We start from the raw sequence: 26,661 nt of genomic DNA, 5'->3' as shown, positions 1-26,661 counted from the left end.
CTTTTTTTTTCAGCCTCCAAATGCCACAGTCTCTCTGCTGATTCTGTTTCCAAACATTTGGCCTCCAGTTCAAGTCTTTTTAATTCCAGACAGATTTTTTAAGTCCACTGAAACAAAGTCGAACTGTCCATTTTCTGACAGTTGTACATCCCCAAGGCCAGTCTAATTGTACTCCTGGTTGCAGATCTGTGAAGCAGCTGTGACTAAAGCTGCAACCATTTCTGGTTTAGTTAGGTTGGCATGCACCAATCCTTTATCTTGACACATCTCATCAAACTGGCTCCTTGTCAGCTTGCCATACTCCTCTGATGTCATCTTTGCCTGCCCTCCCTGACTAAGTAAGCTAACAAAAACATAAATAAAACTATTGTGATATGAAACTCTGAATGTTCACTGTGTGGCTGCTTTAGAGTACAAACACCTTCTTTAATGACCACTGTTTAGAGGCTACAGGAGTTCAATATCCACACCACTGAATCCCAATATGTGGCTATCCCACCACTGCCAACTAATAAATGTGATGCCCCACCACTGAACCAGCAATCAAGGAGACTCAGTCCTCCTCACTGACACCACTGGGGGACATACACTGAGAGGATGACAAGGTACACACATAGTATTACCAGATACAGCTCTCTGCATCAAGTGGAATTTTACTTAAGAGCCCACAGAGACTCCGGGGCTGGTTTCTCCCTCTTTCTCCAGATCCGCAATAATACTACCCACTGGCACAACTATAGAGTTGAGATCTCAGCTGATTGGCCAAGCCAAGGCCTCCATCACCCTCTTTGTCCAGCCAGTGCTTCATGTCGCTGCCCAAGTAGCTGACAGACACACACAGACACACACTCTTTGAGGTTTGATTTACACACACACACACACCTGGGAAAGGCTGGTACTGGTTTACTAGCTATGCCCCCTTTTGCCCATACTATAAGGTAGTTATCAATGCCAACAGCCAGCTCCTTATCAGCTACCTTAAGACCCTTAACAAAGGGTTTCCAATCTTAACGTGTAATGTTACTATTTATACACATGGTAGTTTGACCAAGAGCAAGGCTATTAGGAGTGGCCCACAGTGTCATTAAATAAATATGCGGGTACTCTCACAATTTAAATATCTCTAGACAGATCAGTCACAATTAAATGTTAAATATATTTAATAGTAAATATGAAAAGAAAACGAAAATACTCACTATATAATCACAGTGACATCAGAGTTCAGAACCACAGGAAATATTTAAAACAACATTGCAGGACAGTCTCAAATAAATAAAAAAGATATCTAACTAAGCTTTGCTATATTCCTGACACTATCTAAGAGAATTACTATACCCTAGTTAACATACTTCAGAGCAAGGCAGATGTGTGGTGAATGGGTCTTCTTTAGTTGTTGTCAGGTCCAAGACAGAATACAGAATGCTGTTTCTCTCTCAGAGAGTTCTCAGATTAATATCTCAAAACGTACTGCTGGGCTAGCTTGCAGAATGACATCATTTCTTGTCATCTGAATTCTGGTCTCCAGACCCAAAACAACCATTGATGGGAGGTGATAACATTTACCATCTACCTGTAAAATACATAGACAAGGGCCTTTCCTCATATCTTTGGCAAATGCTAGAAGTCTTAAAAGAGTAAAACACCTCCAAGACAATACAGAAAGTTCCCTAGTGTTAGATATTGTGTCTCCTTGCTGCATTGAAACTGAAAGATATCATCTTTTATTGTGTAGCCATTAAGTAATTTAATTTCAGGTTAATCTCCTGTATCCCAGTTTCCACTGTTAAAATATATACTTTTAAACAGTTACAGTAGTGCATGTACATTCTATTCTTTTCCAATAGGGTACACTGTGGTTACATTTCAAACAGCACTTTCCAAATACCTTCAAGCATTTCGATATACACATGACATACAGTTCTAATACATTTGTAAAACAAGTATCTTGTATACATCGTGTTGATATTCACAAATGACATATAATTATTTACAAATTTCCAGATAGCTGTGCTGGCAGTATTTCCCTTTATCACACATGAATTCCCTACCAACTCTATGCAGTCTAATATTTAAAGACATCCTATTATAAAGGAATAAGAAAGTGCTCCACTTTCTGATCCCCTGCAATGAAGTTTCAAGGTCAGTGCTATAATTTTTAATAGGATCATAGGAGATTACTAGGCTATCCACCCAGAGATCATTTTAAACCTAGCCATATCACCCCAATGAAATACCACAGAAATGCTAGTCAATACCCAAGACTGCATTTTGTGATGACTGCCCATGTCCAGGAGGGTTGTGAGCTCTATCCCCAGTAAGAATTTACAGTGCCTCATTCATTCGACCAGTTTCCTCTTGAACAGTATCATAGAGTTGCTTTGTTTCACATGAATTGATAACCTGTTCCAAAGATGTGTCAGTCACTGGGAGATAAATCTGTCCCTCTAGCATGTCCTATTTAATTCACAGGCCATATTTAGGTCCCTAGAGTGGGTAACCCTAGTCCCGTTTGATTTATGGATGTGTAGCAGGTATATTTGGTTTGGGTCTTGGATTGCTCTGTAGGCCAGGCATAAGTCTCCCCTAAGAAGGTCATACGATACACATTATAGTGACAGGGACTTTAGTCAGTCTGTGTAAGGCATGTGCTGGATCTTCTTAGTTGGAAACCTCTGAGGTCTCTCTAATTGCTACAGGTGCTTTGTACAGTAGATGACAAGTGGGGCATTATACTAAATTTTGGGCTGGATAAGTGCCGAGTATAGGGGAGTTATAACTTCTTTTGCTCTTGAGGGGTTGCCTTTATTAATCAAGTGTACTACATAGAAAGTTTTCCTTATTACAGTAGACACATGGTGGTCGAAGTTAAGGTCGCAGTCAACTTGTGATTCCAGGTCCCTTACCACTTCTTTGGTACTTAGTGTATTGTTATTGATTTGATAGTATGAGGGAAAATTGTTTGTGCTGAAGGGAATGATGATGCATTTCTTTGCATTTGGTTTGAGACCATGACTACTACAGCAGTTGTTGTTCTGTGTGAGAACCTCCTGGAGTATGCTGACATCATATGCAGCTTCAATGATTGCACCTAGTTTGCAGTTGTCTGCAGACTTGGTCGGCTGCAACTCCTTAGTTTTGACCTGAACATCTGAGAAGTATATACTAAACAGTAGGGGGCAAAGCCCTGAGGTAACAAGTTTGCTGGTTGATGTGGAGTCATCCACTTAGATAGTGTGTGTCCAGTTTGTGGGCCATTTGGCAACCCATGTTACAATGAAGGGTTTTACATTCAGTTTGCTAAGTTTATCAGTAATGTCTGAATGTGGGATTGTGTTGAAAGTCTTTGCCAAGTCAAGGTATGCTGTATCCACAGATTTGCCCTCATCAATGGCCTTGGTCACATTTTTAAAGAAATCCATCAGATTCAACAAGCAGGATCTGCCCTTCACAATACCAAATTGGGTAGGATCCAGAGTTTGGAGTTCACCAATGTCTTTATTTATGAGGTCCATAATGATATGTTCCATGGCCTTACAGATGAGGCTGGTCAGGCTTACGGGTCTGTAATTCCCCAGGTCTGTTTCTAGGCCGTCTTTCTGGAGGGGAATAAATGTAGCTGTTCTCCGTTTTGCAGGAACAAGACCTGTTGTTAGGCAATGATTGAAAAGGGTAGTTAGCTGTGATCCTAGTTCATGTTTTAGCCTGTTCAGAAGACAAGCTGAGCTGTTGTCTGGTCCGACAGAGGCTGTGTTTTTTTGCCTTGGACCCGCTCATCAGATATGTAGGGTGGGGTGGGGGAGTGTTGGGGGAAGGTTTTTTGTAAGTTAGGAGAGGATAAGGGAGTGAAATTTTCACCAAACCTATCCATTTGCAGGTTTGTTATCTCTGTGGGGTCAGTGTGTGTGATACCGTTGGACACTAGTTCTGCACATGCTTGGGTCCTACCCTTTAGGTTACATACGTAGCTGTAAAAGGCCTTATGGTTATCCTTGGCTGTACTTGCTAAGTTTCTCTCAAATGACCCCTTGAAGGATTTGACAAGTTGTCTGTTGAGGCTGAGGAGGTACTTTTCCATTGTTGGACCTTGCCTTTGTATTCTTGGACAGCAACATTTTTGCATTTATTGTAAAGTTTGTTGTTGCTGGATGTCCACCATGGCAGCTTGTTTTTACTTGGGCCTCTGGCTTTGATTCTTTCTGGTACAGCCATGCTTATACACTTATGCAAGTGATTGTATAGGACTTTAGTGCATGCTTCAGTACACTTACCACTTCAAGCTTGGGATGGGGCTTGGAATTCATTTATACCTTCACCTAGGAGGGTATAGTTTGCCTTGGTGAAGTTTCTTAGTCTGATTTCACCCTTTGTGAGTTCTGGTGTTAGTGCCATCTCGAAAGTGACTGATTTGTGGTCAGTTTTAACTAATGAGGGTCTGACAGTTGTGGCAGTTCATGTGTTTGTCAGGTTGGTGAAGACCAAATCCAAAATGTTTATTCCCCTTGTCAGGGTATGGACTCTTTGTTCCAGAGCATTTGAATTAACAAAGTCAAGTAACTTATACACTAGCGAGTTAGGGCGAGGGTAGGTTTCCCAGTTGATGGTGAGATAATTGAAATCCCCATTACCAGTGTATTTGGTAAAATTTGGATTGTCTCCAGATTGGTCAAGTAGACTTTGTGGGTATCATGGCCCATGGAAGGGGATTTATAACTGGCTATGTCTTGAATGGGGATCTTACCCACTGTAACCTGGGCATGGAGTAACTCCATGGAGTTGTCCTGTCTAACTAGAAGGGAGGTAAATTTAACTCTTGATATAGATAGAAATACTGCCTCCTTTGGTTCGAACATGTTTGTTATGTAGTCTGAAGGTGTGGAAGATATTGTAGCCTTGCAAGGCTAGGGTACTCTCTGAGGTCTTGAACCAGTTTCTGTGACCGCTTCCAGGGAGTGCAGTTTTTGGTTTAAGCTTCTAGCATTTAGCAGCATGGTATTCTACAACAATGCTGAGTGACGGAGAATGGCATTTAACATCCCATGGCAAAAGCTTTAGATTTTAATTTAAGCTGCATTAGCAATGTTTACTTCATGCAGATCTGCTTAAATCCACTGTGATTACAAGGCCAGATTCATTAACTCGGACACTAAGTATTGCAGAACATTCTCTACCATGTTTATGTCTACCACATGATGTTCTTCGTGTTTCACTGTTGCAGTCATTACATTTGGGTAATCTGCTTGCAGGTTGACCTCAGTCAGCCTGATTAACAAAGTCTTGGGTCCTGTGTCAGTTGCTGTCCCTTCTTCCATGACGTGAGGTCGTCAGGGGTATAAAACATGCAGCTGATGCCATTACATCAGTCTTTCTTGTTGTGCGGTACCTGAAGCAGAAGCAGTTCGCAAGTGCCGGTCGGCCGACTCCTGAAATTTTCATTTTCGAGTTTCAGAACCGAAGTCTTCAACTAAAAGCTAAGTAAACTTTTTCTTGCTCCTTTCTGATGTCAGTAAAAGTTAATAATTGCATTACTTGTGGAAAGCAAATACCTCATAAAGATTTTCATTCGTACTGTATTCCTTGCCTAGCCCCTGACCACGACGTACCTTGTTGTCGGTTTTGTGCTTTATTTAATCAGCACACTATCTGCCGTCAATATATTTTTGCCTCTAAATATTTCGGCTCTTGGTTTAATTATCCAGAAATGTCATCGGTTAGCCATCCAACTACTGGGATTCTGAAAAAACGCAAAGATAAAGACAGAGATAGGCCGCCGAGGTCCAAAACTGCCGACAACACTTCTCCTAAGCCAGTCGCCAGTTCACTGGTACTCAGTGAGGCGCTTTCGCAGCCCCTGATACCCAATACTTCTGATTCACAGGCCTCTACTGAGACCCATTCGGAGTCCGGTATGCCGCGAGATGCTTCAACTATGGAATCCACAGATGTCTCTACCTTGGATGAGTCCGGAGCCGCTATGCAGGCACTGGCTTCTGAGGGTGTATTCAGGCCTACAGACTTATTAAATCGATGCCGCCTTCATTACTAAGGCCTAAATCTCAATCCATGTCTAAAAAAACGAAGCTCAGGCCTCTTTACCTAAAAAACAAATGATAAAAATAGCTGAAGATCTAATAACTCTAATCAGGGGTAGCCCCCCCCCCCCCTCCCATGAGGCCTAGGGCTGAGCTTGATTATGAATCTTCTGATCAGGATTCTGTTTTTTCTGACTCTTCTGATGACCTGGATTTGTTCTTACCTACTTATGAGGATTCTGATGCAGAGGACTCTATTCCCTCTGCTTCCCCTCCTGAGGATTTTTCTTTTGCGGAAACCTTACATACTCTAAGGGAGCATTTTCACTGGAAAAGCCAGGAATTTTCTGACTCAAAAAAGAGGCTTAGGGATTTCCTTCTCCTACCTCAGCATAGGCCTTTGACGATTCCCCCTGTACTAGACATTGTTGTTGATGCTTTCTCAGAACTGCCTCCTGCTCCCAGTAAACCTGACAGATACTACAGGGTCCCTGAGTCCCACAAGTTCCTTTTCAAAAATCCTACTGCAGATCCAGAGACTATTTCACAGGGGCCCAAAGGCATTAAGCCTTCTACTGCTAAAAATCCTACCCCTTCTAATAGTGACTCCAGGGCGCTGGATAGATGGGGTAAAAAGGTTTATACTTCAGCAACCTTGGCAATTAGAGCTTTAAACTGCCAATTTCATATGTTAAAATATCAGCAACATGTTATTGGACTGCTTAAACTGAAAATTATGTTGATTCCTGACTGTGTGGAAAATAAAGACTTAGAAGAGTTAATGCATTCTGCTGAACAAGTTGGAAAACATATTTTGCAATGTGGTTTTGATTCTTTAGAGGCCTCCTGTAGGGCTGCTGTTACTGGGTCTGTGCTTAGAAGGCATGCTCGGTTTAAGGAGCAATCTTTGCCTGATCATGTTAAAGCTAAATTGTTGGATGCTCCTCTAAATCAGGACCGCCTGTTTGGCAACAAGGCTGAAGAAGTTCTTAAAAAGATGGAAGATAAAGCTAAATCTATGCAAAGTGTTAAAGATTTTTTACAAGTTCAGCCTCCTAGATTTAGTAGGCACTGGCCTTCTAAGAATTGGTCCTTTCCAACTCCTTCCAGGTCTTCTCAAGCCAAACCCAGACACAGCAAAACCCCCAGGTTTCAGTCCCAGGGGACTCACAGAACTAAGCAGTGGGGGACCTCCACTTCCAAGTCTGGGAATATCAAGACACCCCACTATGGTAAACTGTCTCAATGACTTCTTTTTAAAATTTCCAAGCACTTATCTTCTGACTGCCACTTTGGGGGGAAAGATTGCTCTTCATGCAAAGAACTGGGAACTTATTACCCAGGACAAATGGGTTTTAAATATAGTGTCCCAGGGATACAGATTTCACTTCCACAAGTTGCCAACGCCAAGTGGGTGGCCGGACCTACCCCCAAATCAGTGGGCAGAGGCTCAAAAACAAGTACTTTCTCTCTTAAGTATGGGGGCTATTCAGCTGGTACCAGAAGAGGAAAAGGGACAAGGTTTCTACTCCAGACTTTTCCTGGTACTCAAAAAAGACAAATCATGGCGAACAATCCTGGACCTGTCTACTCTAAACATATTTCTGAAGATTCCAAAATTCAAGATGCTGACTCTTCACCAATTACTTCCTGTGCTAGGCAAAGACGCCTGGTTGGCAACACTAGATTTAACAGAAGCATACCTGCACATCCCAATCAGGGAATCTTGCAGTAGATACCTACTCTTCAAAGCAGGCTACATGCACTGTCAGTTCTCTGCACTGCCCTTTGGCTTATCTACTGCGTCCAGGGTATTCACAAAGTGCCTAGCTCCAGTTATTGCATTTTGCAGGCAAAGAAGTATTCAAATATACCCATACCTGGATGATTGTCTAATTCAGGCAGAAAGCCAGGACATACTTTTGAATCATCTGGCATTTGTAAAAAGGGTTCTAACTTGTCTGGGGTACACCATAAATGAAAAGAAATCACAACTGGTACCCTGTCAACAAATTATATTCCTGGGAGCAAGCTTGAATACAACTTCCCAGATGGCTTACCTCACACCAGAAAAACAAATTCATTTGACAACCTACTTCAAACAAGTGGCCACAGAAACCCTGCTATCTGCAAGACAAATACTGCAAGCCTTGGGGTTCATGGCCTCCTGCATTCTTCTAATTCCATATGCAAGACTGCATATGAGGAAACTACAGAGGTATCTAAAAAGCCTATGGAATCAACATTCTCACAGCCTAGAAACAGTGATTCCTATCATACCTTGCCTACACCTAGAGTTCCTTTGGTGGGCGGAGGCCTGCCACCAAAACAAGGGACTTCCTTTCACACCACCCCTTGCTGCCCAAACCCTAATAACAGATGCAGCAGACTATGCATGGGGGCTCACCTGGCAGGGGAAGTGCATTCAGGGCAAATGGAACCCAAGTCAAATGCACCTGCGTATCAATCAAAAAGAAATGTTAGCTGTACAAAATGCTCTGACAGCCTTCAAGGACTACATTCTTCCAGGACAACTAATGGTAAAGACGGACAATACCACGGTTATGTGATACATAAACAAGCAGGGGGGAAAGAACATTCTTACCCCGTCTGCAGACTAGCCATGGCATTGTGGAACACAGCCTTGAGCTACCAAGTGCACCTACAAGCTCAATTCCTGCCAGGAAAATTAAAAACACTGGCAGACAGACTAAGCAGAAACTTCATGGACCCACACGAGTGGAAACTGGCAGCAAGGATTTTCAACATGTTGACAAGCGAATGGGGGAGTCCAGATATAGACTTGTTTGCCTCCCCCCAGAACTACCAATTGGACAAATTTTGCACAAGGACTCCCCACAAACAAGCCTGGAAAGTGAATGCTCTGTCCTTCAGCTGGAAAAACCTATCAGTCTATGCCTTTTCCCCACTGCCTCTGCTCTCCAAAGTACTACTGAAAGTCAAACAGGACAAACCAAGGATGATTTTGATTGCTCCAGACTGGCCGCGCCAACACTGGTACCCCCTCCTGTGCATTGTGTCATGGTTATCTCCATGGCACCTTCCTCAGACTCCTTCCCTGCTGTCTCAGCAGGAGAACCAGATTCTGCACCCTCAGCTTCCAACACTGAACCTTGCAGTTTGGCTAATTACTTAAACTCTCCCTTACCATCCCTCAGCAAACCTGTGATGGATGTCATCTTAGAAGCAAGGAGGCCTAGTACTAGAAAATCTTATGCTGAAAAAAGGAAAAGATTCTGTGCCTGGAACCAATCTCAAGGGATGAGCACAGCAGTGCCCAATTTACCTCAGATTTTACAATACTTAACTGAGATGCTTCACAAGGGCCTGCCTTTTTCCTCCATTAAAATCTACGCCTTAGCCATTTCAACTCATTATAACACAGAAACTCCCCTCTTCTCTCATCCACTGCTCAAGCAGTACCTCAGAGGGGCCAAAAATTTGAGACCAGCCAGGAGAGCTCCAACCCCAGTGGGACCTTAACTTTGTATTGGAGAAACTCACTCTACCTTCTTTCGAGCCAGCTGCTACTGCATACTTAAAATTTCTTTCTTGGAAAACAGCTTTCCTTTTAGCAATCACTTCAGCTAGAAGGGTATCTGAATTACAGGCCCTTATGGCAGTGGAGCCTTTCATCACCTTTCATGCGGACAGAGTGTCACTCAGAACCAATCCATCCTTCATGCCCAAGGTGGTATCCAGTGTGGCTCTTAATCAGTCCATTCATTTGTCAACCTTCTTTCCCAATCCACAGAACAAAGGGGAATGGATTCTTCATTCCTTGGATGTGCACAGGCAACTTAGATTCTACTTGGACAAGATTAAACCTCAAAGAAAATCTGAACAACTGCTGGTAGCATTTGCTGCAGCGGCAGAGGGGAAGCCTGTTTCAAAACAAACCATTTCTAAATGGATAAGCCATTGCATTAATTTCTGCTGTAAGCACCATGGAAAACCTATCCCTCAGGGGATCAGACCTCACTCCACCAGGGCTGCATCTACTTCTACAGCCTTTCTCAGAGGTGTTCCTACCAGGGACATCCTAGAAGCTGCTACCTGGAGTTCTGTACATACTTTCACCAAGCATTATCATTTGCCAATTTTCTCTAAATCCAGAGCTGGCTTTGCCACTGCAGTCTTGCAGGGCATTATAGCTGGCCCTAATGCTATCTAAACTCCTCCTCCCAACCAAAGCTTTGGGAATCTACCCAAATGTAATGACTGCAACAGTGAAACACGAAGAAGATAGAAGAGTTGTGTACACTTAACCATAAATGTAGATGTTCGAGTGTATTCACTGTTGCAGTCCTGGTTACCCTCCACCCTACCCCCTAACTTATTTTGGCTATACCTCTACTTTCCTTTACTATGCTTAAAAGCCTTTTTGGTGTATTTGCTTTTTTGTTGGAGGTATACCTTTGTGTTTTTATGTTTAATTGCTCCCCATTAGGGGGGCATCTGACATCTGGGGCAAGAAAAACTTGTGTAATGGCGTCGGCTGCATGTTTTATACCCCTGGCGACCTGACGTCATGGAAGAAGGGACAGCAACCAACGCAGGACCCAAGACTTTGTTAATCAAGCCGACTGAGGGCAACCTGCAAGCAGATTACCCAAATGTAATGACTGCAACAGTGACTACACTCGAACATCTACATTTATGGTAAGTGTACACAACTGTACTTTTTCATAGATTCATAGGTAGGTACTAGGCTATCGGCCCTAGGGCCCATACAAGCCTAGCCAAAAAAATGTACCCTGGCTTTCGCCACCCAAGAAAATTATTTTCCTGTGCCCCTGTCGAGCAGAGCCACAGAAGGGATCCCCGGGGTGAATTTCCCATTTCCCATTCAATCATCAAGATTTTTCTTGAAGAGTGCTAATGAGGAGCTCTGTTTGACATAGATAGGTAGTCTGTTCCGGAGTATGGGAAGTCTCTGGGACAGGAATCTATCCTCCAGCATGTTCTGTTTATTGTGGTGACAAGGTTTAGGTCCCTAGAGCGTGTAGCTTGGAGGGATTGGGATTTCTTTAAGTGGAGCATGTCCAACAGCTCTGGGTTTGACATAGCTTTGTATGTTAGGCAGAAATCGCCCCTGAGTAGGCGATATGCGATGGAGTAAAGCTGTAGTTTTTTGAGACGGTCTGCAAAGGGCATCTGTTTGAGGCCAGTAATCCTCTTTGTGAGGTATTTCTGTGGTCTTTCCAGTTGTTGTAGATGTCTTGTGAGGTACATACCAAAAGGGGCGTTGTACTCTATAATGGGTCTAATGAGTGATGAGTAGAGGGGAACAATGACCTCTTTTTTTCTGGATGAGAATCCTTTTGTGATGAGATGAGCCACGTAGAAGGATTTCCTGACCACTGTGGCGATGTGATTATCAAAGGCGAGACTACTGTCCACCTGTGTCCCAAGGTCTCTTATCACATTTTCGGCATTAAGTAGACTACAGCTATGTGGTAGTTCATGGGTACAGAGTTTTTACCAAAGGGGATGACAGTACACTTTTTGGCATTCAGCTTCAGGCCATGGTTTTGACACCAGGTATCTGTCTCAGTGAGGCCCTTTTGTAGTTTGTCCACATCGTTAGTTGTTTTGATTATGGCTCCTAGTTTGCAGTCATCTGCAAACTTTGTTAGCCAAAGACCTTCTGTGTTGTCCTGCACTTCAGAGAAGTAGATACCAAACAGGAGAGGACCCAGGACTGAACCCTGTGGTACTCCACTTGTCACTGGTCTGATGTCGGATTTGGAATCCGCTACTTTCACAGTGTGGATTCTGTCCGTGAGCCAGTTGGCAACCCATCTTGTGACATAGGGATTTATACCTAGTTTAGTGAGATTATCTATAATTCCAGAGTGGGGGATGGTGTCGAAAGCCTTGGCGAGATCTAGATAAGCTGTGTGAACCATTTTACCCTCATCTATGGCTTTGGTGACTGCTTCAAAGAAGTCAATCAGGTTTAGGAGACATGATCTGCCTTTTACAAATCCAAACTGGGTAGGGTCCAGAGTTTGGAGATTACCAATGATGTGAGAGTGTTCAATCTCGCCGTTTGTTCTTACACATGTGTTCGGAGCCGATCCTCGGCTCCGTGTCGGACGCTTGCAAGCTCTGCATCGAGAAGAAGCTCGAGACAACCTAATACCCACAATCCCCCTCTGCCTTTACCTCAGATCTAGTTTGCCGCTGCAGCGTTCGCATCACTGGGTCGAGCTCGAGCACCTAAGATAAGATTAAGAATTTATTCTTGTATTTTTCTTAGTAATTTTATTATAAAAAGTTTGTTAGTGATATATTGTGTGTGTGTGGTAAGGTTGAGGGATTCTCGGTTCCGTTAAGTTTATTTAAAACTTATTAGAGTTCTCCTCGGGGCCTACCACCCCTTACTTGGATTTGACTACCGGATTGACTACCTTACTGGATTCGGCACTTTCACCGGACTTGACTTCTTTACTGGACTTGACTTTTCAGTTTCTGTTAGAGTGACATGTCTGAAAATGCTAAATCGGGTTTTAAGCGTTGCCAATGTGGGCAAAAGATGTCAGTAACTGACAATCATAGTTCCTGCATCTACTGTCTTGGCCCTCTCCATCTGCAAGAAGACTGCTCTATTTGTCATTCTTTCAGTGGGAGGGTCATGACAGATAGGCGCAGGAAACTAATGGATAGAGGTTTGTTAAAACCTACCTTTCAAGAGGCTCTGGATGCTTCAGACCAGGCATCCAAATCCTCGAAGGAATCGAAGACGTCGGAGCCCAAGTCATCGGCTCCGAGCTCTTCAGCTAAAGTTAGATCACCGGTTCCACAGACTTGGGCCGAGTGTTCAACTGTTGTCAGTTTCGAGCCTCGAGTCTTGGAACCGGTGATGGAGCTCCCTCCCCCGACACTGTTGAGGTCGGCTCCGTCTTCGATTCCTTCGACCCGTTCTTCCAGGCCCCTCTCCGACACCGATGTTGACTGCGTGGTGCAGAAATTACTGGAGAATACGGCCTTATCCAAATTTATCTCGGTTTCCACCCAATTGGTGTCGAAACTTGAAGGCCTTCCATTATCTCCATCTCTTCCTCCTCCGAGACCTGTCCAGTCTTTGGAGCCGGAAGAGGCTGATCTACTGATTGTGGAGCCCTCGGTGCCAGAACCGTCCTTTTCTCGGTCGGCTCCGTTCACCTCGACTCCGTCGGATCCGGTACGAGTCTCGAGCCAAGATCCATCCTTGGTTCCGGGGCCGAGAGTCGAACCGATGTTTCGATTCCGACTCTTCCTCTCGGGGCCTCGGCTTGGATCGACTCGGCTCCGTCCTCGGGGTCGATGCCTTCGGTGCCTGTTTCGGGGATTCTTCCCATTTCTTCGGAACTGGGAGATACCTCGACTCGGGACCCGGGGGCCTTCGATCTCATGAGGAAGGTGTTGTCTACCCAGACAACCACATCAGTAGAAGCAGCCTCTCCTCCCCATAAAGGACCGTTATCCTCCTCTGCACCAACGGTCACATCCAAGCGTCGAGCACCGGTGTCTCAGCCACCCCTGGAGGGTGCCCCCTCTTCCTCGGAGGCTTCTTCGGATGCTCCCCCCGAAGAAGTCCCTAGGAAAAGATTGTGCAAGAGGAGACACTTAGATTCTCCACAAGAATCTTTGACATCCGATACTGACTTGGATGAGTCAGAAGGGTCCCCAAAGTCACCTTCAGAAGATGTCTCCTTTTCTGACATCTTGAAGATCCTAAAGCAGAGAGGTGATTGGCAGTCCCTTCCCCCTTCTGAGGATGAGTCAGTCTTGCTGAAGGCATTCGGTGCTCGCCCTTCCTCCTCCTGGGTCACTCCGCCTTCGATGAGTTAATGGAGCTGATTGCTCAAGGGCGTGGGAGACACCTGACACGGTGGAACCAGTCCCTAGAAAGCCTAATAAGTACATTACTGCACCCCAAGACAAGGCTTACCTCACAAAGGGAGTTCCAGTGGACGCCATGGTGGTGGCAGCGCCATGAAAAGGAGATGTCGGAATCTTCCTCATCTGTCCATCCGCCTAACAAAGATTCTAGGACTATGGACAGGTACGGGAAGCGCATTTTTAGTTCAGCGGCTTTTTCTATGCGATCCCTGAACTATTTGACCCATTTTACACGTCTACAGAGGGATCTAATCAAAGAGTTGGGAGATACCCTCCAGGGTACTACAGATGCTGCTGTTTCAGAGAAAGTTACAGCACATCTCAATACCCTTACATCCATTGTTAACTCATCCATGAGGCTGATATCATACGCAGCCGAAGGATCGAGTAGGGCAGCAGCTTCAGCGATTGCTCTTCGCAGACAATCCTGGATGCGCTTATGTTCATTTGCGGAAGCCTTCAAGTCTTCCTTTACTAACGCCCCATTTGATGGTGCCACTCTTTGGCCCCAAAGTAAAGGAGACCCTTACCCGGTGTGAACAGGAGGGAAAGACTCTGCTGTCGGAGTCCGTTTTTCCACCCCATCCAGACCGTACCCCAAAGGGCAACGCGGTGGGAAAATGTGGTTTCGAAAACCCCAAGGATCTTTCCCAGGCACACAGGGTGATGCCCCCTCTAGAGGCAGAGGAGGGGGCAGAGGTGGAAGACGCCGCCCTGGCGGCAGAGGGGGTCCGCAAAACCAAGGTGACAGGGATACACCCCCTGGAAAACCTTTCCAGCACTCCTGAGAGGAGGCCCGACTGTCCTGCTCTGGAGGCAGTTGGGGGTCGCTTAGCTTTATACCCTCAGGCCTGGCAGAATCTTACTACAGACAACTGGGTAAAAAGCGTGGTTACCAGAGGTTACAGAATACCCTTTCTATCCACTCCCATTCCAAAGAAAAGACTCCCAGATGTGCCGCCCCATCTGCGAGACCCAGCAGCTATAGAAATTTCAAAGCTGCTAGAAAAAAGAGTCATCCAACCAGTCCCAGCGGACCAAATAGGATTCTGAACTTACTCAAGGTTCTTTTTAGTTCCAAAGAAGACAGGGGACTGGAGGCCGATTCTGGACCTAAGCAACCTCAACACCTTTGTCAAGAAAGAAAAGTTCAATGGTCACGCTTCAATCGATCCTTCCATTCTTACAGAAGGACGACTGGATGTGCTCAATAGATCTGAAGGACGCATACTACCACATCAAAATGGCCAGGGCGTCCAGGGATCATTTGCGCTTCCGGCTGGGAGCCAGTCACTATCAGTTTCGAGCCCTGCCCTTTGGTCTGACCTCAGTCCCCAGGGTTTTCACCAAATGCATGGCAGTGGTAGCGTCTCATCTGAGACGCCTAGGATTCCAGGTGTTTCCGTATCTGGACGACTGGCTCCTTTCTGCCACCACCCGGCCAACTGATACAGGCCAGGGATTACACTCTACAACTTTGTGTTCACCTCGAATTTCCGTAAATTTCAAAAATCTTTACTACAGCCATCACAGCATATCTTATTCATAGGAGCGGAATTAGATACGCATCATTTAATTCTAAGGCTCCCTCCAGAAAGGATAGCCTCACTACAAAGCCACATTTCTCTCCTTCCGTCATCCAAAAAATCCCCAGCAAAGCTGGTTCTGAAGGTCTTGGGTCTCATGGCAGCTTCTCTCATTGCGATACCATTGGGAAGACTGCACATGAGAGTTCTACAATGGCTACTGTTTGCACAATGGTCGTTCCAACAGCTACCTCTGACACACGAAATTTTGATTACAAACACATGCAAATCACACCTAACCTGGTGGCTTCAGACTTGCAACCTTTCCAGCGGAAGACCATTTGTGCTACCCACGCCGACAGCGACGGTAACCACGGACGCTTCCCTGATAGGGTGGGGGGGCATCTTTCAGGGACAGACAGTCCAAGGCGAATGGACCAATTTGGAGTACAATCTGCACATCAATGTTCTAGAGTTGAGGGCAGTGTTTCTAGCGTTGCAACACTTTGCTCCCCTTCTTCCTCTAGGGACTATTGCAGTTCAGACAGACAACATGTCTGTAGTCTGGTACATAAACAAGCAAGGGGGAACCAGGTCTTATCAGCTATGCAGAGAGGCCATGAGAATTTGGCAATGGGCGGAGTCCACGGGTCGCTTTCTGATCGCAACACATATCCCGGGGTCATCCAACGTCATAGCCGACAGGCTGAGCAGAGCAATCCTGTTGCCTCATGAGTGGTCCCTCAAACAGTCAATTGCGAAGACGATTTTTCGCAAGTGGGGCCAGCCTTCCTGCGATCTTTTTGCGTCTCCAATGAACGCCAAATGCAGGAGCTACTTTGCCCTATTACCCCCTCCAGGGGAAGTCCCCAGGGACACGCTGGTGCACGATTGGCCCCCGGGTCTCCTGTACGCTTTTCCTCCCCTTCCCCTGATTGCAAAGTTTCTGCAGAAAGCCAACAACCTTCAAAGGACGATAATCCTCATTGCCCCATTCTGGCCTCGTCAAATTTGGTTCCCTTTTCTGTTGCAACACCGCATTCGGGGACCTTGGATTCTGGACCCAGAGCCAGATCTACTGACTCACTCGTCAGGAGTTCCTCACCCCTCTCTCGAATCACTCCATCTAGCAGCTTGGCTGCTCCGCTTTAGCCAGGTCTGATTCTCTTACACCGCAGTTCAGAATATATTAGTGGCTTCTCATAAAGCTTCCACTACAAAGACCTACACCAGTAAATGGAAGCGTTTGCCTTCTGGGCGAATTCACATCATTTGGACCCTGTCATAGCTCCGTTAAACAAGATCTTGGAGTTTTTAACAGAATTGTTCCATGAAGGAGCTTCTCCTGCCACTTTAAGAGTGCAATTGGCTGCCATTTCCAACTTTCATGTGGAAGAATGTGGGGCACCTGTGATGGCTCACAGACTTTGTAAGGCCTTTTTAAAAGGATCTTTTCATATTAGACCACCAGTTAGAACTCCTACATCACCTTGGAATCTGAACCTTTTACTATCTAAATTGATGTTGCCCCCTTTTGAGCCAGCCTCCGTTTGCCCATTGAAGTTTTTATCGTGGAAGACTCTCTTCTTGGTAGCCATTACATCCGCTAGGCGAGTGTCTGAGCTTCAGGCTCTTTCTATTAAACACCCTTATTTGATCTTCCACTCTGACAGAGTATCTCTTCGCACTAATCCATCCTTTCTCCCCAAAGTTTGCTCTACCAATAACATTAATCAGTCCATTGAATTACCCACCTTTTTCAAGAATCACACTAATAAGTTAGAGTATATGTTACACAAATTGGATGTCCATAGACAACTCAGGTTTTATTTGGATAGAACAAAAGATCACAGGAAATCTGATCAACTCTTTGTAGCCTTTGCTGACAGCAGGAAAGGTGTAGCGGTTACTAAACGAACTCTTTCCAAATGGCTAACTGATTGTATTATATACGTTTATGATTCTTCAAATCAATCCTTATCTGTCAAACCTAAAGGACATTCTACAAGATCAGTGTCTACATCCTTGGCTCACGCAGCTCGCCTACCATTAGACACGATTTGTGCAGCTGCTACTTGGGCTAAACCGCATACATTCATCTCTCATTACAAAGTGGACAGGGTTTCTAGGGATAGGGCAACCTTTGGTTCCACTGTGCTCAAGAACGTTCTCCTGTGAGTTCCTCAGGAACATGGAGCTAGGGACGCTACCCATGTGTAAGAACAAACGGCGAGATTGAACACTCTCACATATAGAAGTTATGTCCTTACCATAACGTTCCATGTGGAGTGTTCATCTCGCCTTTGTTCTTACATTCCCACCCTCAGGAAGAACGTTCAATTTGGTGCCTGGTCTGGAGTATTCTCCTTCTGCATTTGCAGTGGTTGTATTTGTATGATGTACATGTGTGTATATATATATATATATATATATATATATATATATATATGTATATAGATGATTTCTTGATTATGTAATTTTTGGCATGAGTGTGCTCTCTCTGGCTGCTGGTTTGCTTGCAAACTAGATCTGAGGTAAAGGCAGAGGGGGATTGTGGGTATTAGGTTGTCTCGAGCTTCTTCTCGATGCAGAGCTTGCAAGCGGCCGACACGGAGCCGAGGATCGGCTCCGAACCCATGTGTAAGAACAAAGGCGAGATGAACACTCCACATGGAACGTTATGGTAAGGACATAACTTCTATTTTTTGTTTATGAGTTTCACGATGATACGTTTCATGGCCTTGCAGACCAGGGTCATTAGGCTAATGGGGCGGTAGTTCCCAGGGTCCGTCGTGGCTCCCCCTTTGTGGAGTGGGATAACCGTTGCAGTGCGCCATTCAGAGGATACAAAGCCTGAGGTGAGGCTATGATTGAACATGGTTCTTTGGTGGGGTGCCAGTTCATTCTGTAGTTCGTGTAGAACGCAGCCTAGGATATTGTCAGGTCCCATGGATGCTGTGTTCTTGGCTTTGGAGAGTGTTTTTTTTACCTGTGCAGCCGTGATTATAGGAACTTTGCATTCTTCCGGTATAGAGATGGCCCCTCTAGGGGGTGAGAGGGAGGTAAAGTTAGCATTGAATCTATTTGCTAGGATGTTGGCAATATCAGTTGGTTCTGTATATTTAGTGCCATTGTGCTGTAATTCAGAGCAGATCTGAGTGTTCCCATTTAGATTCTTGACATAGCTATAGAATGCTTTGTGGTTGTCTTTAGAGTCAGTGGCAATTTTGTTTTCGTAACTAGCTTTGGAGGATTTAATGAGGGATCTCAGCTTCTTACTGAGGTTGACCAGGGAGTTCCTCCAGTCATGGGATTTTTCTCTTTTTTGCAACAGTGTCTTTCTTCTTTTGTAGAGTTTGTTTATGGCAGAGGACCACCAGATTGGCTTCCTTTTTTTGGAGGATAACATCTTGGTTCTGTTAGGGATAGCATGATCCATGCACTCATGTAAGTGCTTAGAAAGTGCATTTGTGTAGGATTCGGCAATCATACCTCTATTGTCCGTCTGCATGGGTGTCATGAAGTTTGCCACTTCTGTCTTAAGAAGTGTGAAGTTGGCTTTGGAGAAGTTTTTTACGATGGTTTCCCTAATTGGGAGTGGGGGTGGGATGTGGATGTCTAGGCTGATTAGCTTGTGGTCGGATCTGACCAACGAGGAATTGACCTCTAGTGTGGAACACCGGTTTCCCATGTTGTAATGACCAGGTCTAGGATATTGCTGCCCCTGGTGGGGGTGTGAATAAGTTGATCCAAGGCATTGGAATTTATGAATTCTAGAAAACGTTGAGCAAAAGAGTTGGTACATGAGTAGTTTTCCCAGTTAATGGTGGGGTAGTTGAAATTGCCCATTATTAGGGTGTTGGGTTGTACCTTAATACTTTCCAGTGTATCAAGAAATGAGGAGTGTGGATCCTGGGGCATGGTGGGGGGGGTCTGTAGCAAGCTACAATTTGGATTGCGGTCTTGCCCCAGTGTTAGTTGCACATGGATAATCTCAGATGCATTATGCTGTGCAACTAGCCTGGAGATGTGGATATCCTTAATGAATATGGACACGCCTCCGCCTTTAGTGCTTTGTTCTGGGTTAGGTGGCCAAAAGGTGTGGTATGAATTGTAGCCTGGTAATGCATGTGTGCTCGCTGGAGCTTTGAACCAGGTCTCTGTCACTGCACAGATGTCAATGTTCTCCATTTTAAGGAGTACCTCAAGTGAGTGCATTTTGAGGTTTAGACTTCTAGCATTGAGTAGCATTACCCTCAGATTTTGCTTGCTTGTACCTGTTACGGTGGTGAATTTGTCATTTGATCCTTGGCTAAAAAAGGCACTATAGGGGTGGCAAGAGCCTTAGCCAGTATCCGGAATCCTAAGGGCGACAGGTGCAGGCCATCTCTGGCAAAGCATCGTGGTCTGTCGATCATGTCGTCCCAGGCAGACAAATACTGGATCCCCTTAGAATGACACCAGAAGTTTAGCCAATTGTTGAAGTCAATCATTTTGTGCTTGTACTGTGGTATCATTCTGGGTGATGGCAGGATGCTACTCAGGGTTAGGGTCATACCTGCCTGGGATACAAGATCGGAGAGCTCCTCCATGTCTCTTTTCATGTAGTCCAGGGAGGTACGTCTCAGGTCATTCACACCAACATGGACAATGACAGTGTCATATTTGTACTTATTGTGGAGTCACCTGAGTGCATGCGTTATGTGGCGGATCCTGGTACCTGACAGGCAGCTGACAGTAACTTTCTCCTTGTTTAGTCTAGTGAGTGGAACATCAGTGCGCCTGACTATAGAGTCACCTATGACTAGAGTGTTGGGTACGTTGTTATGCCTTATGGGCTGTGGTTGAGTGGCACACTGAGTTTGTGGGCTATGTGTCATTTGGGTTGTGTTGGGGGGGGTGGAGTTTGCTTGCGTTTATGCTTTGGATGTCCCTGATGCTTGGGCAGGTTTTTATTGAGAGCCTCCGCAAATGTAGGTGTGTGTTTTGTGTTTCTGTGTCTGTGTTTTGGTGGTGTAGATTTTGAGGGACTATGTGATGAGTGTGGTGTGGTGCAAGTGTTTACCATCTCCTCTTGACTGTCTAGTCCAGTCTTGGGTGAAGAGAGCTTTGCTTCCAGTTTGGCTATATAAGTGCATCTCTCACAGGTTGTAGTGTTGGGTGGTAGGAGGAGAGGGTTGTCTGTGTACATGAGGCAATTGCTGCATTGCCCCAGGATGCCCAGATTCATCAGGTAGACAGGAGAAATCACTGGGAGCTGACCCTTAGACATGCCTGGATAAGTGCTTATTTATTAAGTACTAAAAACTGCTTTCAACTAGACAAGTGTGAAAAGTTGAGTGCTGTAGTAATTTGCAGCTTATGTAGTGCTTACAATGAGTTCTGAACAAGTGCTGAGTTCAAAGAGACAGATTTGAGTGCTGAAACTAGAAAACTGGCTAGTTATAAGAAACAAAACTAAGCTAGAAGGCTTCCATCCAACCAAGAAGGGCTTGGGGGCTCAGAAGCCTACAAACAGTCTAGACCACTTAGTCACTTAAAAAAGATTACACTAAGTGTACACACAGTCCACACTATGGTAACCTTTATGAATCCCGCTCCATATTTAAGGTTGCAAGAAAAGTGGTAAGAAAATTAAAATTAGGAGAAAGAAGGTGTGAGTTATGCTTGTGTTTTACGTTGACTCAGAATATTGTATACTTAGTGTACACTTAGTGTGGGCGTTAGTATATCCCAAGGCCTGAGTAAAGGCACTGTTTTCATAGGTTCATAGGTTAATGGAGCTTGAGAGGTATATTTTAGGTGTATGACCCACCCTGCACTGTTTTTTATCAATTTTCTCCACACCAGCATCCACATTTCTAGGCTTAGGATGCTTGCTATGCTTCTGGGCTCATTAGACTACATACTTTATAAATTAGTGTATCTAAAGGCTTTAGTACTAATTAATTCTATAGTTTCCTTATTTTAAGTGTGTTTTGCACATTAATCTATTTTACTGTTACAATTTAGATGGTGCTAGTATTGCTACTTTTGTGTTGTTTTCTTGCTTAGTCACGATTTCTTCATTGTGCATCAAAGTCTGCTTACTGTAATACTGTAGCTAAGTCATGGCAAAAATGGGCTCTAGTGGCCGAGTCCACTTATCTACTCTAAATAAATAAAGGAAGGTGATAAGAGAAATGGAAAAAAAAGAAACAGACCGACAAATTTGTAAGGGGATAGTGCTGTACATTTTTGGGGAAAAGAGAGAATGGCACAACAGAGCTCATTTTATTCAATTCAAAAGACAAGAAAGAAGCTACTGAAGCCATTAGTTGTAGAAATAACTTAAGTTCTTGCTGGCCTCAGTGAAGTTCTGCGAATGTGTTTGTGTGTATGCTTAGGATAAGCTGACCAACTAACTCTGTGTTTTTGGTCTGCTGGAGCAAGGCAGGGATGGTAGGGTTGGAAGATGTGGTATACATAGTAGCTGGCAGTTGATTCATTTTTGCTTTTGATGACTGTGTAACATTTTGCAAGCAGGACGGTAACTGTTTCATTTGTTCCATCCATAGAACAGGTCATCTGCTAGGAGCCAAAATAGTTGCATGGACCATGCATATCAACTTTGGTCTCAGGTCAGATGGTGATTCTCTACGAAAGCTTGCCCATGCTGCTGCAGGCCATTCAGATGTTGTGATCAGATGTAGTGGGTTCTTTTTGGCACATCTTTGTTTGGAGCCCACACAGGACACTCCTCCAATTCATTGTGAGAGGGCATCACTTCAGTAGAGAGTGCTATTACATGAGCTTTATTTCAACACCTTAGGGTTTACAAAGCTGTTGGCCTTGGTATATAAAGCCTTGTAGTAGGATCTCCATGTGATCTCTTTCCTGGATGAGTAGCTCCTCCTGGCCCTGTCATGGGACTTCATTATAATGTCCCTGGAGTGGGTGCTTCTTTGATTGCATCTTTGGTGGAGTATAAATTGGGAGCCATCCTACAACAGCCCATCTCAGACGGCTGCCGTTATAGGTACAAACCATTTGTTTTCATGAATCTTTTGAACCTGATGTAATTCACTGATTAAATATATGATTCCAGTTTGCATTTTAAACATGTAAATGCTGATCTCATTTAATACCACTGGTAATGTTTACTTTGTAAGTGCATGTATTAAGTAAAATCATTAGTCACTTTCAAGAACACTGAATAAATACTGTCTCAAAAGCTTTTTCTCGGACATTGGATATGTATTTTGAACACATAAAGCATTGATTGTGTTTACTATTACTTGCTTCTGTGTATGTTGTACTAGTAGTGATATAATGATTCCTTTTTAAATGCATTTATTAAGCAGCCCTAATTCCTTGCATGTTCTCTCTTAACTAGTAAGGGATCAATCTCTTTCTAGAAAAATACTAAACAAACAGAAAATTGGTACTCTGGTATGGCAAAAATCTGACTATGAGAATGAAAGCATTTTGAGAAACAGTGCTGTATTCTGAATACATAAAAAAGCAAACCTGTAAGTCATGATATTAACTTCCCAGGTTACCTGGAATCTTAAAGTGTAGAAATGCATATATTTCATGCCTCATACACTTCTAAAAATACACAACTCTTCTTTTAGGTGCATCTCATACTGATGAGGATAATATTGTTCGAGACAAGAAAAAAGTGAAAAGTATGTTAAAGCAGGCCAGCTCAAGAAAAAGGAGTCCACAAGTGGTAGATGAACAGGCTCCTAAACTGAAGAAAAAAAAGCAGGTAATTTAGTTCCTGATGTCCGACTGATTCTGCTTAGTGTATTGGTCTTTTTCTGAAGCAAATGTTAGTAAAAAAATCTTAGGAGTTAGATTTTCATCTTTTAACTATGTGTACAATACCACATTTTGTAGTTTTTTTATGTAATTTTTTTTTTTTGTAACATATTTTTATTTTTCTCAGAGCTGAAAATCCCTACCATGGTATCATGAAAGAATGAACGCACAATACCCCACCACCTAAATTAATCAATAGTGTGCTTTATTTCCATGCTAAATGTATCAGTAATGGTTTTTACTTCAGGAAAGGCAAGTTGTCTACTAGTTCTTGCAAATGAAACACCTCACATTGAAAATTGACATGTGATTATGTAGTAGTGAAACCACAGTGTAAATAAGAAGCTGCTCCTTTAAAGAGGTAAGTTTTTTATGCTTACCTGTCAGTCTTTGCATTTGTATGCAAATCATTGCCTAGTACCTACCATGGCATCATTTTGTGGGAGTAAGTATAGAGAAAAACAGAGTAAATAGTGAACCTAAATCATCAAACAACACACTGCACTGTAGTTTTTGTTTTTTTTTTTTCAAAATCATTTGCAGCTTTATCATAAGTATAGCATGAAATTAAATTGTCAAACAAATATGCTTCTGAACATGACTGATGCACTTTAAAATATGAAAGACTGCAGTTATTGTGCAGAGTCATTTTCACTGATCTTTCGACATGCAGTTTAGTTAATAAAGTAAATTGAATATTATGTATTTTAATGAACTGTTTAAAATCTGTCATGGGGCATTTGTGGAGTAATTTTAGCATTTGTAATTGTCACTTTCAATCTGCATGCTTGTACCTGGGCAGTTCTCATAAACCTAAGCATGTTCTTGTTGCAGTTTGTGTTTTCAGACTTTATTGTGCAGATTGCAGAACATTTATCAAACACTAATAAATTGCATTTAGCAATTACTACTGACTTCAGAGGCCTTCTCCAGTGGGTAGCTGTTTGAATTACTGTTTCTCACAATCCCTGTTTAGGAAGTTTCAGAATTTTTTGCCAGTTTTGCTCTTAGATTGTACTCCTCTCTCTCTAGCCAGCATAAACATAAATTTTGATATCTGTAAGACTAGGAGGGTGTGCTAAGACTATGTGTTGTTCAATTCTTTACTTCTGCTGGCACAATTTTGATTTTGATTGCATCAGCTGTCATAGTATAGGTTCCACATTAGATGTTTAAAATACCAAAATGATCAAAGAGCTCCTGCAGTTATTCAATACCTAAGAGCACACAGCTACACTGATTGTATGCTTTGGGAAGAAGCACGATGAAATGCATTTCTGTAGGTGGTACCACTTCACTTCTGACACTTGCAGGAGGTGAAGAGAGAAGCAAGAAGTATACACACACACACAACTATATATATATATATATATATATATATATATATATATATATAAACAACTGCCTTAAAGATAGCATGTTTTGTTGATGTTCTGTCTAGAGATCAGCAGGATGGACTCATTTGTCATCCAGGGGTAGTGCCAGACTGACTGGAGAATGTAATACAGTGGAAATCACGCATTGGTATTTAAAAAAAAAAAAAAACCTCCTACTGCAAAGTCCATCCTTAAGGCAGCCCTGATTCCTTGCATGTTCCCTCTTGACTGGTAAGGGATCAAACTTGCAACTATCATAGACAAATGAGGACAGGATTGTGAGAACTGCATGCTCTGCAGCCAGTAGGCACCGTCTCCCCAGCACATGTACCTTTGTTTGTCAGGAAACTGCTTACATGAAATGTTTTCCTTGACTTTTCCCAACAAAGTCTTAGTTTTTGCACCTGGAAGTGAAAACTCTCTGTACTGAGCCTGTCCCATAGTATGTATGATTGTATGGCTAGGGTTAAGGAGATTGTCATACATTGCTCAGCACGTTGGAGACAGCTAAGACATTAGATGTGCACACCCTTTTTGATGTCTTCATGGGAATAGGGTGTGCTGTTATGAAACATGGGCGTATAAGTGCCAGACCTTAAGCAGGTGCTTGTCTGTTGGACAATCATCATTTCACCTGCACTGTAACCTAGGACAGGCTGTTGCTGGAGGTGGGTGTAGGTGAAGTGTTTTTTCTTTCTCATCTTAGAAGAGGACTCGAAGGATAATGCATTTTTTTCTTTCTAAGATGGCAACAGTAATAATGCAGTTGAAACCCTTTGTGTTGATATTTGCAAGGTTATGAAGTCCACTTTGAACTGCCATTAAATTATTTTGCCTTTCTCATTGAAATGTGTTAAATTAGCATATTTACAAGATGGATGAGGAACCTTGGGTCATTTCCCTCTCCCTTGGAGCCTTACCTGATGGATGCAATACAAATAGCCTGGAGGCTTCCACTGAATTTTGCTCCCTCTGCTCCCAGGAAACAAGTACCCTTTATAAGCTCCTGATGGAGAGGATTGATGTCTTTATCATCCATACCAAGCTAGACTTCTGTGTCCATTGGATTTCTTATGTCTAGCCTAGGTCCGAGAAACATTAGAGTGTTTTCACTTTAATGTCTGATCAGGAGTCTGAGGCTTTGGACAGGAAGGAAGCAGGTTCATTTCCAATGTCTCCTGTTTGTCTCATCATCTGATGTTATTACAGATATTCTGTATGGTTCAGGCTCTCAAGAAGGTGGCCGAGATGTGTGATTCTAGGGTGCTTCTACTTCACATTTTCATGTAACCCACTGTAGTCATGATTGCACTTTTGCTGTGGATGGGGTGGCTGATTAGGCTTATGCATGGACAGACTATTGTGAATTACTCTGTTCTGCTTTAAGGTTGAGATTAGTTGGGCCATTTTTGAAGCCCCTTTCTGGGGTGATGGCTTCATTGTAAAGGCCAGGCAAGATCTGGTGAAGAATATCCAAGAATGAAATTAAGCACTGATCGCTATAGGTAATCCTTATAATGCCCCTTTGTTTTTTTGAAAACTGACCTGATTTCAGAAGAAGAGAATGGTTCAAAGTGGCTTTGTAGATGTGTGCAGAGTAGTGCCCAAATGTAGAAGGCCACCTTGATGACCAGACATTATTGCTTCCTCCGCATATTCTGCCTAAGTCTCTAAGGAGAAGGATTTTGTCATCTCAGAAGTTACTTTGTTCTCCACATTTGGGCAAATTTCAAGAAGTAGCTTCCCATTGGCAATCTTACAGAGCAGTCAACAGTCAGTCAATAGTGACCATTAGGTTCTAGATATTCTCACGAAAGGCCACATCTCACAGCTGGAAGGTCTTCCAGATGATCTGGGCAGAGCTCTTGGAGCAGGTTCAGACTGTACTTCACAAAGGAGCAGTAGAGGTTTTCCCTTCTTTGGAGAAAGACAAATGATTCTACTGTTATTTTCTTACTTATTTAGAAGGGGTCAGAAGACTTTTGTCCTGTCTGGGACCTTAACATCTTTAGT

At 43.5% G+C, this 26,661-nt stretch overlaps 1 protein-coding gene across 4 annotated transcripts in view; it reads left to right on the top strand.

The window, feature by feature from the left end:
• Positions 1-26,661, top strand: part of CMSS1 (cms1 ribosomal small subunit homolog) — a 1,462,848-nt gene that overhangs the window by 695,930 nt on the left and 740,257 nt on the right. For all 4 annotated transcript variants that reach the window (XM_044071376.1, XM_044071373.1, XM_044071375.1 and 1 more), the window contains exon 2: positions 23,083-23,219. In XM_044071376.1, coding sequence (XP_043927311.1) covers positions 23,139-23,219 — 81 coding nt within the window. In that variant the 5' untranslated portion in view covers positions 23,083-23,138. The remainder of the gene's footprint in view (positions 1-23,082; positions 23,220-26,661) is intronic.

The sequence above is a fragment of the Protopterus annectens genome, chromosome 5.part0 (assembly GCF_019279795.1).
Source record: "Protopterus annectens isolate FY-2018-M chromosome 5.part0, PAN1.0, whole genome shotgun sequence".
NCBI lineage: Eukaryota > Metazoa > Chordata > Ceratodontiformes > Protopteridae > Protopterus > Protopterus annectens.
Note: the sequence above shows the minus strand (reverse complement) of the source record. Positions and strands in the feature narration are given on the sequence as shown.